Source organism: Phragmites australis, chromosome 16 (genome assembly GCF_958298935.1).
Source record: "Phragmites australis chromosome 16, lpPhrAust1.1, whole genome shotgun sequence".
NCBI lineage: Eukaryota > Viridiplantae > Streptophyta > Magnoliopsida > Poales > Poaceae > Phragmites > Phragmites australis.
Window position 1 is genome coordinate 3164911 of NC_084936.1, and position 17625 is coordinate 3182535.

The following is a 17625-nucleotide window of genomic DNA, read 5'->3' on the forward strand; positions in this document are numbered from 1 at the left end:
ATGCCTACAAAATAAAGTTATGCCTTTATTTTAGGTACTAAATTTGTTTGGGTCCTTTAGCGTTAGTCACAAGCACTTTTGGTACCCACACATTCCTTTTAACAATTCTATCTCTTGTGCGGGGACCAACATAGAGAGCAACCACTTTACCACGGTGGTCTCTCTTGAGCATATATGAGGCATATAATGAGCATTGAGGAGCATGAGCCTTTGGTTGCTTTGTTTGAGCCGTGCGATCAACTTGCTTGCCTCCTTTGACAAACTTGAGGCATTCCACTCCATTCAATAGCACACGACCATTTGGTTTGCTCGTGTATTGGTCAAATCCAAGACCTCTCTTTAGCTTGTTATCATTGGCTTGGATGGTCTTGTAAAGTACATCTTTTGATTTATAGGTTTTGATGCATCTATATTTGATCAAGTCATTTAGCCTCTCATTCTCCTTTTGTAACGCTTGCAAGGATTCAACATTAGTCGTACAATTATTTATATCAAAATTGAAACAACGAGAGCATCCATTGCTAGTAGATGCACTAGATAGTAAGTTAGCTTCATTAGAGTTGGATGAGCCTTTCTTAAGGGTATCAATTTGCATTTCAAGAGTTTTATAATTTTTATCCAAGCAAGATAATTTCTCTTCATGTAAGATAATTGTTACTCTTAAGGTCGGCAATTGAGGAATTGGCCAAATCATAGTCATTTGAAAATTTCTCAACTTTCTCCTTCTCTTTAGCAAAGAGCTCCTCGAGTTCAAGGTTTCTCTCCTTTTCAAGGATGAGCAAGTCCTCTTGTCTCTCGAGGGTCTCCTCATAACTATCTATTGTATCCATTAGCTCCTTTATTTTAGCCATGACATTTTTATTCAAACCTTTAAACAAGCTATCACAATCACTGTCATATTCACTATTGCTATTTAGGAGCTTAGATTGAGATTTTACCTTGCGACTTTTAGCCATGAAGCACTTTGGGGAGTCGTCATCATCATCACCCATTAAGAGTGATTTTCTTGATGTTGGCTCGTGGATGGCAATGGTGGCGACTCCTTCATCATCGAAGTCGAAGTCGGAATTTGAATCCCACTCTTCTCCAATGTGTGCTTGGCCCGAATACTTCTTCTTGTATATCTTGTTTTTGTCCTTCTTGTATGGCTTGATCTTATTGTCTTCTTTGTCCTTTACTTTCTTCTTGTTCGGACAATCGGCTATGAAGTGACCAACTTCGTCACATTCATAGCATGCCCTTCTTGATGTTCTCTTCTTGGGCATGTCTCTCTTGTATTTTGAGTAGCCTCTCTTTCTCATGAACTTCTTGAATCTTTTCACAAAGAAAGCCATTTCTTCATCTTCGGAGCTTTCCTCTTCACTTGTACTTGATTCTTGAGTTTGCTTGCTTTTGCCTGCCTTGAATGCAACCACCTTGTTCTTGGAGGTTGAGCTTTGTTTGGCATTAATCTTCACTTCATTTGCTTCTTCTTCCATGAGCTCATGAGCAAGTATCCTTCCAAGCACATCGCTTGGTGTAAGTCTTTTGTAGTCTCTTCTCTCTCGAAGGAGTGTCACCAAAGTGGGGTTTCTAGGAGCAAATGCTCTAAGCAATCTCTTTACCACTTTGTGATCATCAATGTCCTCACTCCCGAGTCCTCTTAACTTGTTCACAAGCACCATCATTCAATCATACATAGCTTGAGGAGTTTCATGATCATCCATCACAAATCTTCCTAGCTTGCCCTCAAGTAGCTCTATCTTGGATTCTCTCACGCTTGTTGTCACTTCATGAGCAACTTGGAGAGTATCCTAAATTTGCTTGGGTTCTTCAAGTCCATCCACTTTATTGAATTCTTCCGGACTCAAGGCACTAAGCAATACATTTGTGGCTTGAGCATTGCGGTGCATATTTTGTTCTTCACTTGACGTGAGCTCTTGATCTTCATTCAGCAAGTCAAAGCCTGTGCAAATAATCTCCCAAATACTAGGATGAAGAGAGATTAAATGCATTTTCATTTTATGCCTCCAAGCGGCATAATGTGTACCATCGAAGAATGGTGCACGCCCGGAAGGCACGGAGATATAGTTACTCGAAGAATTTAAACGATCATAATTGAAAGGAACTTCACTTCCCTTTCCTTTACCATTACCGTCATCATTCTTCGACAGATCATTTTTTAAACCCCTCGGGCTTCCGGATGTCGACATAATGATTTCCTCCAAGCGGTGAAGCTTTGTAGGAGGTTAGGCTCTGATACCAATTGAAAGTGCCTAGAGGGGGGGGGGTGAATAGGCTTTTCTGAAAATTAAAACTAAACAACGGATTAAAAGCTGCCGGATACTCCGGTGAAGGTCGGATACTCCGGTCAGTCCGGAGTATCCGGTCTAGTCCAGAGTCTCCGGTCTATACAGGATATCAAGAATAACTATGAATTAAAGTGAGCAGCTAGAATCTAAAGGAGATACTAAGTTTACTAGATATTACAAAGCTTAAACAACAACAAATACTAACAAGATGATCACTAAGACAATTTATATGTAAATTCTTAAAGCCACACGATTAAGTAAATTGCACAAATAAGAACATAAGGGATTATCCCAGAGTTCGGCCACCTCACAAAGAAGTGCCTACGTCTCTGTTGAGGAGCTCACAAAGAGCTGGGTCTTTTCCAACCCTATCCTCTTCTAGCGACCACAAAGATTAAGTTAGAATTTCCTTACTCAATTTGATGTCGATTACAAACTTCCCATGACACTCTACAAAGATTGTGTGCTCTACAGGAGACGCCTTGCCGTCTAGAAGCACAAAGCTCCAAGAGAAAATATCACAGTGAATGCTCGATGAAGAACTCAATGCTCAAGTGTCTTAATCTCACTCCAAACCCAAACTCACTAAATTTTCGTAAAACTTAGCACTAGAGGTGGTTGGAGGGATTTTGAATGCTCTTGAAATGCTCTAGGAGTGTAGAGTTCAACAGCAACAGCAAGCATTTAATGCCATGGGGTGTGGAAGTATATATAGCCCTCTCTCAAAAACTAGCCGTTACTGTTCTGACAGACCTAACCCGAAGTATCCGGGGAACACCGGAGTATCCGGTCTCAATTCCAAAACGTCGTCAGAACCGTCACAGAACGTGTCAGAATTAGCTGTTACAGTTTTGTTAAGTTACCGGAGTCTCCGGTCCTGATAGGGCTGCTACTCAGACTAAGTCCGGAGACTTGCCGGACCCTCCGGCTTCTCCAGGTACCGGAGTATCCGGTGAACACCGGAGACTCCGGTCCTTTTTATCAAAAGAGTAAATATTAACCGAGCCACCCTTGCCGGAGTCTCCCTCGGAGACTCCTCCGGTAAAAATATTTTCTCCTACCAGAGTATCCGGTGAACACCAGAGACTCCGGTCTTTTTCAACAAAAACAAAAATAAATGCCTAACCGATCGACCTCTGGCGGAGTCTCCCTCGGAGACTCCGGCCTTAAAAATCACCAACTACCGGAGTATCCGGTGAACACTAGAGACTCCGGACAATTAAAAATAGAACAGAACCGAGCACCCTCTGCCGGAGTCTGACTCGGAGACTCCGGACTCAGTGAACTTCTGTCTAACATCCCAGTGTTTGTGGGTGAGTGTGTCTCTCAACTTATTGGTTCTAAAGGATATCTTGAGCATTGAGACACTAATCAAGCAATCAAATGCAACCATCTTAATAGAGCGGCTATCCTAGACTCAATTTCAAAAATAGAGAAATTTAAATCCTATTGAGTACTCCTCGTTGCTTCTCTTTTCTTTTCGAAGGGCGTCAAACGTCATATGTCTTCTTCATTTAGACTTAGACTTAATTCATGACTTAGATAAACATATTAGATCCTTAATCGTTTTGTCATCAATAAGCTAAAACCCACTTATGGGGCCTAGATGCACTTTCAGCATTCACCTGCAGGTTGGTAGGCTTCAATGCTTTGTTGTCTAGTTCTAATAATCAATAACCATGCAGCAAGGCTGACAAGTGTCACCTTCCTGCCACGCTTTCGTCATTTAGTCTCTGCTACAAATTGCAATCTCAAAATAATCCACATGATGTTTCATTTGTTAGTGCATTAGGTGCTCCTAACGAAGCTAGCCACATTGTCATGTTGCAACTCTTAGAAGCAAGAATAAGCATGGAAGTTTAGTGTAGTGTTGAGTTGTGCCATACGTGCATGCTATAACACTTATTTAATGGATATGGATATTGGCCCAACAATTATTATATTTACCTTAGCCCTTTTGAGATGGCCTATCTATGAACTAGACCAAAATGAGGCTATATCAAGTTTCCAATGGCAAACACAATGCCTTTCTATTTGATTTACAAGATTCTATTAAGGTCCTAGATTTGTATTACATCGTATTCATTGAAACATTGAAAGAAACCATGAGTCCCACATATTTCTTTCCCTGCTTTAGGAGCCTCAAATTTGTTTATCACTCTTTTCATGTTCCAGCTATTACAGCCAAAATCCAAATTAATACATGGCTTATAACTTCTTAAGGTTTTAATTGAATAATTTCTTTTATGAGACATGTGATGCAGTTTGTTTTCAGTCGATTACTGACACAGATCAGATTATTGTTACGACAAGTTGTGTATTAAGTATAAGTTTATAGAGGAAACATTAATTATCTGAATTGATTGATCAATCTAGACTTTTGCAAGCAGAGTTTGTTGTTGAATGATAATGCATTTTATACATGGAATAAGTTATCCCATCACCGGTCATCCTCGGCGATGAGCTGTATATCCGTTGAAAAATCTGCAATGGAAAAGAAAACTTTGATTCAAAACTTGGCAATGGCAATGATGTTACCCTCAAAACATTAATCAACAGACTAACAATGGATCCTATATGGATCTATGCTTTAGTTTATCATTTTACAATAGTTAGCGAGATTAGCTGCTTCTTTAGTACATTAGATTGCTTGAAACGTGAAGTACCTCACGACAAATGTGGGTTAAAAAAAATGGAGAACAAACAGACAGCAAGTAGCACTCCGCCGCACGACAATTCAACATCGCATCGATGTCAGGACAAAATTGCTTGAACTCGAGTCCTTACGGCAACAAAAGCATACTGCATAACAAAACGAACAATCCATAACTCATCCAATCGATAAAAGGCTTCTTTGTCAGAAAAGGAAGGTGTCGATCCACGCTTGGATGGATCGCCACTGCACACTAGCGAGGGGATGAAGGAAGGATGAGAGGTGGGCTAGGATGTACCTTGGGGAGGCCACATATAGATCCATCTCATGATGCCGCCAGGGTCCAATTTATCGATGATAACCGGTCAAAATTCGTGGTTACCGACCTTACCGCTCCGGTCCGGTTTCAGAAACTAAACGGTAATCGAATTTGAATTCAAAAAATTTGAAAAAAAATAAAAAAATTCAAAAAAAACTAGACACAATTATAAGACCTTCTGTGAAAAAAAAAATTCAAAAAAAAAATCGTTTGCATCATATTATATGGGGAGGAAGTTTTAAAAAAATGGAAAAAGTTGAAGCGTGCGGCTTTGTTATTAACTCATGTTAAGGAAAAGCTTAACATGCAAACACATATTTTTTCTTTTGTAGGACGTATCTTAAGAGAATCTTTAAAATTGATTTCACTTCATTTAGAGTTTTATTAATTTCTCTATAATTTTTACAAAGTTTACAAGCATAAAGTGAATATGTTAAGAAACAGCACTGTAATTAAATTTTTTTTCATGTCTAATGTTATTTTTTCTACATAAAGCATAGTATAAATAAACTAATAAAAGTGATTTCACTAATTTTAGAGGTGTGATGGGTCAGTTATGAATTAATCTAGTTGTAATATATTTACATAATCCTGCATGTTACAATAACTAATTCATGAGTTCATGTATTTTTAAAAGACATAGGATCATGTAAGAAGACTAACAAAATTAGTTTCATGATTTTTGGATTAGTAAAGAGTAAACTATGCATTTAACTTGGTTTAAAAATACATTTTCTCACAGAAAAATTTCAACTTTTTTATGAGTATAAATACTTTTATTATGTAGATCATGTTACAAGGACCAACAAAATTTGTTTCACTTGATTTGAAACTCAAATGAATTAGTTATTAATTTTACAAGATTATCCAATTTTTAGGTATTTTGTTGAACTTCACTAAAAAATTGAGAGATAAATCGAGATGCGATTTTGACAAATTTTTGATCAAATTTTAAATTTTAGCAAATGAATTTTGTCCGAATTTTAGTCGAATTTCGAACGGTTATCGCGATAATCGTAAATTTTCGATAACCACCCGAGCTCGGTAACCGACGACCGATCGGTAAGCTAAATCTTAGGACCCGCCATTTCCTCCGAATCCAGACACCTAGAGTTCAAGGACACCAGCACGGTGGAGATGATGGTGATGGGGGAGACGAGCGTGGAGAAGCTAGGTGACGAGGAAAGACTGAAGGACGGTACGGGAGACGACAGCAGAAGGCTGTGGGGCTGTCCCCGAGACGCACCTGATCGATCGATCGGTGCTGGACTGGCAAAGGCTGCCGTTTTTTGGATTAGACAAGATCAGCAGCAGGCCGTCTTGCAGCTGGACGGCCGGATGCCTTTGTAAAGCACGTCTTGTGCAAAAGAGACAAGGAAAAGAAATAAGATAATTAAAAAAGGTGAAGCACGCCCAGTGGGACTCGAACCCACAATCGCCTGATTAGAAGTCAGACGCCTTATCCATTAGGCCATGGGCGCCGATTTGAACTCAGGTTGTCTTAAAACTTATTTATACGAGTGCGTCTCGTAGTTCACGCGCGTCGCCCGAGGAGGCCCCGAGCTGCGGTTTTGATCTCCGAATCCAGCTTCATCCCAGAAACGGCATGCCCGCAGTGCAGCCAGAGAGCCTGCCTGCCCAGCTGAGACAAAGAAGGACGGGCCGGTCAAAAGCAGCAGCAAGCAAGGAAGTGGGATTGCATTGGGAACCCTCCCTCTCTCTCCCGCTCCCGGCCTCTTTCTTTCTTGGCTCCGGCCGCAACAACCAACACACACCTGCTGCGTCAGCGTACGCACGTACAGCCGCTCGCTTTTGGATTGCCGGAGAAGGGCGTTCCGGCCCGTCCTTCTTTCTCCTACCCTTTCCAAGGGCCCGCATCTCCTGCCCCTGCCCGTGGCCGGGCCCACGCAGGTGCGCACTGCACGGTGAGCGCCGCCGGCCGTCGATGTGGCTTGGCCAGGATCGAACGGGCCACGGCCCCCTGCTGTGTTAGCCGGCCGGGCTGGCTGCCTGTGGTTTGTGAGGGAGTGGTTGCACATCTCGTCAGCCCGTCAGAGATCACAGCAGTCTTGCTGTGCCTGCCTGCCTATAAAGAGAAGAGAGGAGAAGAGAAGAGAAGCCCAAGGGAGAGGTACAGTGAGAGGAAGGGAAGCCAAGAAAACCCTCTCTCAACTCATCTGCCCTGCAGCTTGCTGGTGATTTGCTTGCTCCTGCTGCATCTCTTCTTTTTCCCTTTTTCTTTTTTTCTTTTCTGCCCTTGCAAGAGCTTGCTTTCTTTTCTTCTCCTGCTTTAATTTCTTGCATGCCACGCCCATCCATGTTGGCGACCAACGACGACTCCCCGTCGAGCTCGCCTTCATTCTTTCCGGTGTGCGTACGTGCGTTCTTCTTCTTCTTCTTCTTTGTTTGTTTGTTTCCTCCTCCTCTCTTTTGCTTTTGTTTCGCCGTGCTGACGGATCATCACGCCGTCCGTACCCTCGTGCTCGTTTCTTTGTTCCGGCTGGCTGTTCCCTCCTTTCTTTCTCCGTGTTTAATTACTTGCTCGCTTCTTCGTTCTTTGGTTGATCCATGGAGATCAGAGCTCGCCGGGCCGCTGTTCCTCTCCTCGACCTTCCCTGTGATTTCCGTTGCTCCGGCGTCACTGCATGCAAATGCGTGGCCGCCGATCCATCTCGCGTGCCCCACGCGCTCGTTCTCTCGCGTGAGATGCAGTGGACAGATCGGTGCCCGGCCAACTCGCCATCAACGTCGTTGATGAGATGAAACCAAGCACCAACCTCGCTGTCCTGTCCCTCTGCTAGGAAGGGAAAACAAGGAAAGGAATTAAAGTGTGCCATAGTTTGGAGCTTTTTTAAAAAAGAGGGCCTAATTATTTATCACTGTCCGATCTTCATTGAAGGCCATAATTTAGCAAACTACACATTAGAGCATATACTGCAAAAATCCAACATCTTGCTTGGCCGCATACGAGAGCCGGGGCTCGAACCCCGACCCGCAGCACGCACTCGCCATGCGTACTGCCCGAGCGTGTCCCATAGTTTGGAGCTTCACGCCTTGGTTCTTTCTCTTCTTTTTTTCCTTTTTCTCTCCTGCTGCCCCTTTACCTTCTTCCAGCTGGGGTTTCCTGTTCACATCTAGGGAAAAAAAATTTAGCTACAAACCGGTGATAAACCCAGTTTACTGGTCTACCGGTAGATTCTAGTAGAACTAATTTACTACATTTATCGGAATTTTCTTTGAATTTTATTTTTTTTTTTGAATTTTATCTGATATATCTCATATTTACCGGTGACCTGGTAATTTTATTTACCGGTAAAAAAATCTACCTCAATGCTCACTACCTGTTTTCCTTTTGACTGACCAGTGCACTTTTCTGGTTCAAAGATCTCCCAGTAATTAATCGCTTCCGTTTCATCCCGTAGCACAGCATTAACCGATTGATTGCAAGAGATTTGGGGAATTCATTACTACTCCAGAATTGCTTAATTGCTCTCCCTTACACATGCTGCTTGTTTTCGTTCCTGCAGGTGGTGGTAGGTACATGTTGGCACGGAGGATCCATCTCTAGGAAGAGATCACCATCCTCCTCCTCCTTCGCTCCTGGCCCAAGATCATCAGATACGGTGAAGAACTTCACCTCCCTCTCTCTCTCTCTCTCTCTCTCTCTCTCTCTCTCTCTCTCTCTCTCTCTCTCTCTCTCTCTCTCTCTCTCTCGGTTGCATATCTGTTTCAATGAGATGTTAATTTGTTTGGCTTCTAGTCTCTCTTGGATTTTGTCACGAATGTGTGTTCTTGTTTCTATATACTCGTACTGTGCAGAAGCCGGAAGTTATACTCCTATTATCTAAAAAAACTACTCGTATTAATTCTGCTTCCTGTTCTTGCATCTCATCACGATCTTGCAACCGTAGAGTAGTACTAATTGCAGTGAGAATCTGTGAGGAAAATAACAAGGCCGGAAATGATTCCTGGCCCACAAGAATGGCCGCGTCTAGATGGGCCTGGAAACAATCCTTTCGGACCCAATCCACGCGGCTATGAGCAGTTCTTTTCCTTTTTTTTTGGTTCCCTTGCCAGATTTCCGGGTGCCCACCGATCTGAGTCCCTGCTTTGATGTCGCGCGCAAGGTGTTTGCGCTATTGCCTCAGATGGCTGGTTGTTATCGAGGACGAGGTATACCATACATGTGTGGTGGTCTTGGTGTGTGATTAGTGGATGTGCCTTTTGGGAATCTTGGTCACTTAGTAATTTCCACGAATAGGAATATTTTCTTAACCATTGTTCTTGTTACTAGATGCTGTGGAAGAGTCTAGAACTTCATTTCTGATGAGGCCATTTGTGATCCTATTGCGTTTTCTGTTTGCTAACAAGATGAGGACACGGCAGTTGAGTTGCACTATTGTTCCATGAGTTCCCTTGATATGTCTGAACATTGTGTATATATATATGTGTACCGCTGCTAATGCTAAGATCCTTAATTGAGATATTAATCATACCCAAGTTTCTATTCGGAATGTCTCTTTCACTGTTGTTTTTTGTGTTCCTCTGCTGCGTCTGAACATTGATGTGTCTGCAACTCATATGCACACCACTGCCAACGCATACATTCTTGATCGCTACATTAATCCTACTGAATAAAGAAATGGCACTCACTATTTAAGTGCTCAATGCAATGTTCTCACCTGGACACGTTTGTATATCTTAGGTCCGCAATGGAGTGCAGCTCCGATGAGTCATCAGAGCTGAGTGATGCAGATATTGATGGCTATGCTGAGAAGTCGTACTTGGACCTGAAGGCTGGCAGGCTCGTGGCGAGGCTGGGCAATGACAGGTTCAGATGCCCATTCTGTCCAGGTAAGAAGAAGCAGGACTACCGTTACAACGAGCTGCTTCAGCATGCCGTTGGGGTGGGTGCATCCAACCGTGCTGCAAAGGTGAAGGCAAACCACCAGGCCCTGGCCAAGCTTCTCAAAGAGGACCATGCTGATGCAGCAGGCACATTGCCACCGCAACAGGCTGTTGCACTGAGTAACCCTCGGAAGCCAGTTCAAGATCAGGACATGTTTGTCTGGCCCTGGATGGGAATCCTCACTAACGTTCCAGCCGAGCAAGCGGAGAGGGGTGGAGCAATCCTGATGCAGCAGCTAGCTGATTTCAAACCCTTGCAGTTTACTGCTGTCTTCTGTGCCGATGGGTACACTGGCTATGGGATTCTCCGCTTCACCAAGGATTGGATTGGGTTCAAGAATGCCTTAGCATTCCAGAACCATTTCAAGTCAGTGCGCTTGGGTAAAATGGACTGGAAGGAAACAAATCGACAGGGAAAGCATATGTATGGATGGGTGGCAAAAGAAGAAGACTATAAGTCAGATGATCCAGTTGGTAGGTTCCTGTCAGCCAATGGTGACCTGAAGACAGTGTCTGATCTGGAACATGAGATGTCCCGCAAGACTGAGAGTATCATAGCTAATTTGACACAAGAGATTACAGCTAAAAGCATGTATTTGCAGGAGCTAGAGTGCAAGTGTAATCAAATGAATCTCTCTCTTCAAAGGGCGATGGAGGAAAGCGACTTGCTGCACAAACGTTACAACGAAGGTACTCGTTGATTTCACTTATGAAAATTGTCCTGCCAGAGCTTTATGAATGTTGCACTCATTTATAAAGATGGCCAAATGGGCCGTGCTTATTGGGCCGGCCCGAGGCACGGAACTGTAGGCACGGCCCAGGCACGGCCCGGCCCGAGCCGAGATGGGCCGGGCCGGCACGGCACGAGGCCACGGGCCGTGCCTGGGCCGAGCGCGCGGCACGGCGGGACGGCACGGCACGGCCCGGCTGAGACGGGCCGGCACGGCACGGCCCGGCCCACGGGCGGCACGGGCACGGCACGGCCCGGCACGGCCCGGCTCAGGCACGGTTGGCCCAGGAGGCACGGCCGGGCCGGGCCGGCACGGCACGCGGCGGCCCATCACGGCACGGCCGGCCCATCACGGCACGGTCGGCCCGGCACGGCACGGCCCACCGTGCCGGCTCGGCACGCGGCGGCCCACGGCACGGCCGGGCCGGCACGGCACGGCACGGCCCACCGCGGGGGGGCACGGCCCGGCCGGCACGTGGGGCACGATGGGCCGGCGGGGGCACGCGGGTTAACGGGTTAAACGGGCCGGGAACGGCCCGTTTAACCCGTTAACCCGATATTTTTGAATTTTATAGCCGTTTTGTGACCGTTTGAGCTCCAAAAAATTCGAAAAAAATTGCAAAAATCACCATTTTTCACCTATAAATAGAGGAGCACCTTGCCCTTCCATTCCACACCAGCAACACCATTTTCTCTCTTGTTTCCTCCTCTCATTCTTGTCTCAAAGTTCGTGAGAATTAGCGATAATTTGGCAAAATTAGTTTGAATTATTGCAAAAAAATCCGAGCAATTCCAAAATCGTCATCCTGCTGATTTGCTATCTTGAAGTTGAAGAAATCTTGGTGATTTTTTTGCATCGTTGTTGAGTCTTATTTTATTATTAGTTTTATTATTTGATTATTTCTAACTCTGAATATTTGCAATTTTTGTAGTGTCATTCGACATTGATCATGGATGCCGGTGATCATGATACATCCATAGATCATGATTTTTTTCTCCAAGGACTCACAGGGGACTACGGCCCCTTTGATACTAGTGCTGCAGGTGATGATGGACCCGACGGTGAACCTCCGGTTGGTTCACATCCAGATCCAGGTGATGCAGCAGGAGTGCCATCGTCAGGCTCTACAAGTGCGCACACATTAGCAAGCAGCGGGTCTAAAAGATCAAGAGCCGGTACTTCCGATGTTTGGCAAGACTTTGAAAGGATCTACAAAGAGAAAGATGGGGTAAGTGTCAGGTATGCTAAGTGTTATATTTGTAAAAATGAATTATCTGCAAAGCCCTCGGGTGGAACGGGGCACTTGAAGAGGCACGCCATAAGTTGCAAGCGAAAGAGTGGAGCAGCCATGAAGCAGACGGTGTTGCAGTACAACCCCGACGGCTCTGTTCATCATTGGGAGTACGACTCTGCCAATGCTCGAAAAGAGCTATGTCGCTTCATTGCAAGAGCGGATCTACCACTCAATATCGGTGAGTCTGCTGCATTTGAAGATTACATTAAGCAAGCTCATAATCCTAGGTTCACGCATGTTTCTAGACAGACAACTAGTAGGGATATGGTAAAATACTACAATACGTGTCGTAGCAAACTTAAAGAAATGTTGCAAACATGTACATTTTCAGTTGCTTTGACCTCGGACATATGGGCAGGTAGGGCTAGAGAGGATTATCTTAGTGTGGTTGCTCATTTTGTTAATAATGATTGGGAATTAGAAAAGAGAATAATAGGTTTTCGCTTGATTGACAACGCGCATACCGGTGAAAATATTGCTGAAAAAATATCTCAAGTAGTTGCAGACTTTGGCCTCACGAATAAAATATTTTCTATCACTTTAGATAATGCCGGTGCAAATTCTAGAGCAATGGATATTCTTACTCCGTTGTTTAGTACCTATGCTGAATCTTTCTTGTTACATCAACGTTGTGCTTGTCATATTATCAATCTTATAGTAAAATCCGGTTTGAAGAGGTTATCGCGATACTTAGAAGATTTTCGTACTGCAATATCTTTTGTGAACTCCTCTAACCAACGAATTGCAGCATATAAACAGTATTGTGTTGCAATGGGTGTGCGTCCACGTAAGTTTGCTCTGGACATGCCGGTGAGATGGAACTCTACTTTCTTGATGCTTAAAAATTTGATACCATATAAGAGCACATTTGGTGTGTTTATTCATACACATTACCATCAGCATGGGGGTCAAACTTTACTCACGGAAGCGCATTGGTATGTTGCTGAAAGGATACTGGAGTTTCTTGAATTTTTTTATGATTCAACTGTGAGTTTATCAGGAGTTTATTATCCAACATCTTGTTTAGTAGTGCATAATATTGTTGAAATTGCTACTCATTTAAACAACTATGAAAATGACAATCTTTTAAGAGATTGTGTAGTTCCTATGAAATCTAAATTCTTAAAGTATTGGAAAGAAATTCCTTTGTTATACGCTTTTGCCTTTATTTTAGATCCTAGAGCTAAAATTGCAGCTTTCTGTAGAGTTCTCGCAATTCTAGGTGATGCTCTTGGCCATGATTATTCTAATTATTATACTAATGTTCGTTCTAAGTTATTCGAAGTTTATAGTAAATATGAAACAAAGTATGGCGGAGTTCGCCTGCAACGACCTCCACTAGCACCCACAACAAGTAAGAAGACGACAACGTGGGGAAAAATATTTGGTGCAGGTTCTTCATCAAGAAGTTCAGACTCTTCGTCACGATCGTCTACGGGCACCGGAATTCCAACATCCGGAGGGGAGCTAACTACCTTCATCGACAGTGACGTTATCAGCCACGAACAAGAAAACTTCAACATACTGCAATGGTGGCATGAGCACAAGACGAATTATCCAGTTCTTTCACTGTTAGCGCGAGATTTGTTAACGGTTCCTGTATCTACAGTTTCTTCTGAGGCTGCCTTCAGTCTTACAGGAAGGATAATCGAAGAGAGAAGAACAAATCTGTCAAGTGAGATGGTTGAAATACTCACCATAGTAAAGGATTGGGAACAAGCTGAAGCACGAATGCAACACACTGCAGAAAATACTGAGCTTGAAGAATCATTCCAAAATTTGTATCTAGATGCTGATGAGAACATGTAATTTTAAATTTTCTGAGCTAGGTTGTACTCTTTTTTCCTTTGCTAGAAAGGTTTTTAATGAGGCAACCTATCAATAAAGCTCATTTTTAGAATTAATCATGTGCCCCTATTATTTCTAAGTTTTTTTATTCATGTTTTTTGTTTATTTTTTTAAAATACCCCCCGCGGCCCCACCCCCACCTACCTCTCCTCTCATCCCTATAAATACCATCTACTCCATCTCAAACTCCACCCTGCCCACCCATCTCTCTTTTCCTATTTGCTAGCCAAGTAGCCAGTATTCACTTCACATCAAGAAACTAATTCCATATTTCAATTCATGGATCAAGGCGCCGAGAACTCAGGTGTATGGTCTCAAGTGTGGCAACATTTTGAAAAGGTCTTCAAAGAAATTAACGGGGAACAGGTAAGATTTGCTAAGTGTAATATATGCAGTATAGAAATAGGTGCCAGATCTTCACATGGAACGGGACACTTGAGGAAGCATATGAAAAATTGCAAGCAAAATTCTGGGGTTTCTAATGAAACCATGTAATTTTCGGAGCATAATCATTGGTTGTACTCTTTTTTCCTTCTAGTAGAAAGGTTTTTAACGAGGCAACCAATCAATAAAGATGTTATGTATTTATTTTCCATATTTTTTATTGTTTTTTTGATTTTTTAGCTATTATTTTTGATTTTTTTCCTATTTTTTTGAGTGCTGACGGGCCCAACGTGCCTCCACCGTGCCGGCCGGGCCCGTCGTGCCTTCCCGTGCCGGCCGGGCCCGTCGTGCCTTCCCGTGCCGACCTAGCCCGTCGTGCCTCCACCGTGCCGATCGGGCCCGTCGTGCCAAACGGGCCTATCGTGCCTCCACCGTGCCGAACGGGCCCATCGTGCCGAACGGGCCCATCGTGCCGGCCGGGCCCATCGTGCCGACCGTGCCGTGGGCCGGCCCGGCACGGCACGGTGACAGTTGGGCCGTGCCGTGGGCCGACGGCTCGGCACGCGGGCCGGCACGGCACGGCCCGTAACAGTAAATGGGCCAATCGGGCCGTGCCGATTTCGGGCCGTGCCGAGATGGGCCCGTGCCGGGCCGGCCCGATTGGCCCATTTGGCCATCTTTACTCATTTATATTTGCCAAAATAATCATGTCTACTGTATTTTGTTTTGATTTGTCTTTTCTACAGAAATGCGCAATATGCAGTCTGCTGCCCGTGAACATACACAGAGGATTTTTCAAGAGACTGATCAGCTGAGAAAACAGTTGGTTGAGAAAGAGAGTTACATCCAAAGGAGATCGAAGCAGCTAAATGAGTTAGTTGCTCAAACCGACATGGAAAGAAGAAAACTGGAGAAAGAGAGGACAAAGGTATCGATGTACCCCCACTTTGATTGATGAACTCTCCTCTATTACAATTCAAAAGTTACGAGTAGCATTGGCAGTTTTGCCAATGGTGTCATGTTTCCTGATGACTTGTATATTTCTATGTCTGTCTATGTTCTGATACTGTATATTTCTATGTCCGTCTATGTTCTGATACTGTTCTTGCCTTCATCATTTTATTCTGACTATGATCATGTGGCCTTTATTACAATAAGATCCTAGCTGCCTATTTGTCTTACTTCTGGGCTTATTTCCCTGCAGAATGCTGAGCAAAACAATTCCCTTAACATGGCTATAATTGAGCAACAAAAAGCTGATGAAAAAAAGCTAAGGCTTCTTGAGAAACAAAAGGTGTGCACACCATTCCATTTCTTGTTGATACCATTTACGTTTTGTTTCAGTTCTCATTCTCCAGAATTGACTTTTGGTTGCAAAAACCAAACAGAAAGAGAAGGAGGTTGTTCTGAACAAAATCCTGCAGTTAGAAAGGCAGCTGGATGAAAAGCAAAAGCTGGAGCTGGATATACAGCAGCTTAAAGGCAGACTGGAGGTTGTGAAACACATGGAGGGAGAGGGTATTGATGTGAAGAAACGTTCCGAGGAGCTGACTGCGGAACTGAACCAAAGAATTGAGGAGATGGAAGATCTAGAAGCTCTCAATCAAGCTCTCATCATTAAAGAAAGGATGACCAATGATGAGCTGCAAGATGCAAAAAAAGAGCTGATCTCGGTAATGTGATATGCAATGTATTTTCACAAAAGTTGCAGATTCATACCTTATTTAGATGTTGGATTCCTTCAAATTCATTCTTACTATCTCTTGACTCTGGCTGAGACTTGAGCTTCTGTGAATATTTCGTAATTCGCAGGGTTTGACAGAATTATTAGGCCCACGTAGCAACATTGGGATCAAGAGGATGGGTGAACTTGATGAGAAGCCATTTCTTGTAGCTTGCAAGCGAAGGTATGGAGATGACGCTGAAATGAAAGCAGCTGAACTTTGTTCCATGTGGCAAGAGCATCTGAAGGACCCTAATTGGCATCCTTTCAAGATGGTGACCATAGGCTCAACGACAAAGGTATGCTCAATGGAATGAATGCACATATTCTATCTTGCTTTAAATTTTCTGGCAATACTTAGCAAGATGAATATTTCATCCTACTGTTGTCATCAGATAAAAAAGTAGGGTAATGACAGTCTAAACCTCAAATCTAACTGCGTTAATCAATCATTCCAAGAAGAACATATCATCTCGCAGCACTAATATGATGTAATATGTTTCAGCAAATCATTGATGAACACGATGAGAAACTGGTGGATCTGAAGCAGCAGCTCGACGAAGAGGTCTACAAGGCTGTGACTACAGCGTTGCTGGAGATCAACGAGTACAACGCTAGCGGCAGCTACGTGGTCTCTGAACTCTGGAACAACAAAGAGAACAGAAAAGCCAGCATAACGGAAGCCATACAGCATGTCCTGAAGCAATGGAAGACGCAGAAGCGTAGAAGATGATATGCGTCTCACCACCGGAACAAGCCAAGGTTTGTTGTGCTCGTTGCATTCAGTAAATATTTGATGAGATTATGCCCATTCTGTGTGCTTGTAATCATGTAATGAGCTGTTGATCACTTGCCTTTATGAATGTTCAGTTTAGGGACAGCTAACTGTCAGCATCACCGGCCAGTTCAGAGGCTACTTCTACTGAAGATGAACTGTGGTGGCGTTCTCCATGATTTAGCAGAACTTTTTTTGTCCAAAAAAAAAGAAAACTAGATTGGAGAGTATCCTAGAATATACTTATTTTCTTGGTGAACTGTAACTTTTTGTGGTGCCATCAGTTGATACTGGTGCGGGTATGGACCTGTCTCGATAATGTGGTGATGTGCCATTTTTTTTTCACTCCAGCAACAGATTTTATTTAGGCGGAACAGGGTTAGCACCTGGTGATTTTCTGTGACATGAACTGGGTCTCATCTTGTTTCCATGAGGTAACTTGTCTGTGATGAATGATGCATAGTAATATGGTATGGTCGCAGCCTGAATCTGATATTCCCAGTTTCCCTGCATGTTGTTGCAGACTTGCATTGCAATGCATGGGTCTTGCAATTCAGTGTGCAAAAATTCCATTTCTTGGAAAGTCCAAGCACTGGTAAATTTTTGTTAAAAATGTAAAATGTTTGTAAATTAAGTTGAACTTGTTTTTGGCATATTTTCCAGCCCCAGAGTTATACATCTAGTACAGTAGATGTTTAA

At 43.5% G+C, this 17625-nt stretch overlaps 1 protein-coding gene and 1 non-coding gene across 3 annotated transcripts; one reads left to right on the forward strand and one right to left on the reverse strand.

Moving 5' to 3' along the window:
- Positions 1-6671: 6671 nt before the first annotated feature.
- On the reverse strand, positions 6672-6744 carry TRNAR-UCU (transfer RNA arginine (anticodon UCU)). The gene has a single exon. It is a non-coding gene; the product is annotated as a tRNA-Arg (tRNA).
- A 587-nt stretch (positions 6745-7331) lies between these two features.
- LOC133896114 (factor of DNA methylation 1-like) lies at positions 7332-17407 on the forward strand. Of its 2 annotated transcripts, none has more exons than XM_062336628.1 (9): positions 7332-7458; positions 8791-8886; positions 9969-10861; positions 15175-15356; positions 15633-15722; positions 15817-16101; positions 16241-16450; positions 16657-16913; positions 17022-17407. In XM_062336628.1, exons 3-8 carry the CDS (start codon positions 9976-9978, stop codon positions 16882-16884), a joined length of 1881 nt encoding a protein of 626 aa, XP_062192612.1. In that variant the 5' UTR covers positions 7332-7458; positions 8791-8886; positions 9969-9975; the 3' UTR covers positions 16885-16913; positions 17022-17407. The 2 variants fall into 2 exon arrangements, with proteins under 2 accessions (XP_062192612.1, XP_062192613.1); XM_062336629.1 differs by having other exon boundaries at positions 15961-16101.
- The last annotated feature ends 218 nt before the right edge of the window (positions 17408-17625 follow it).

Coding starts and splice junctions, on each gene's coding strand:
- LOC133896114 (XM_062336628.1), top strand. CDS start 9,976: ATGGAGTGCAGCTCCGATGAGTCATCAGAGCTGAGTGATGCAGATATT. Junction 10,862..15,174: donor GCACAAACGTTACAACGAAG/GTACTCGTTGAT, acceptor TCTTTTCTACAG/AAATGCGCAATATGCAGTCT. Junction 16,102..16,240: donor CAAAAAAAGAGCTGATCTCG/GTAATGTGATAT, acceptor CGTAATTCGCAG/GGTTTGACAGAATTATTAGG.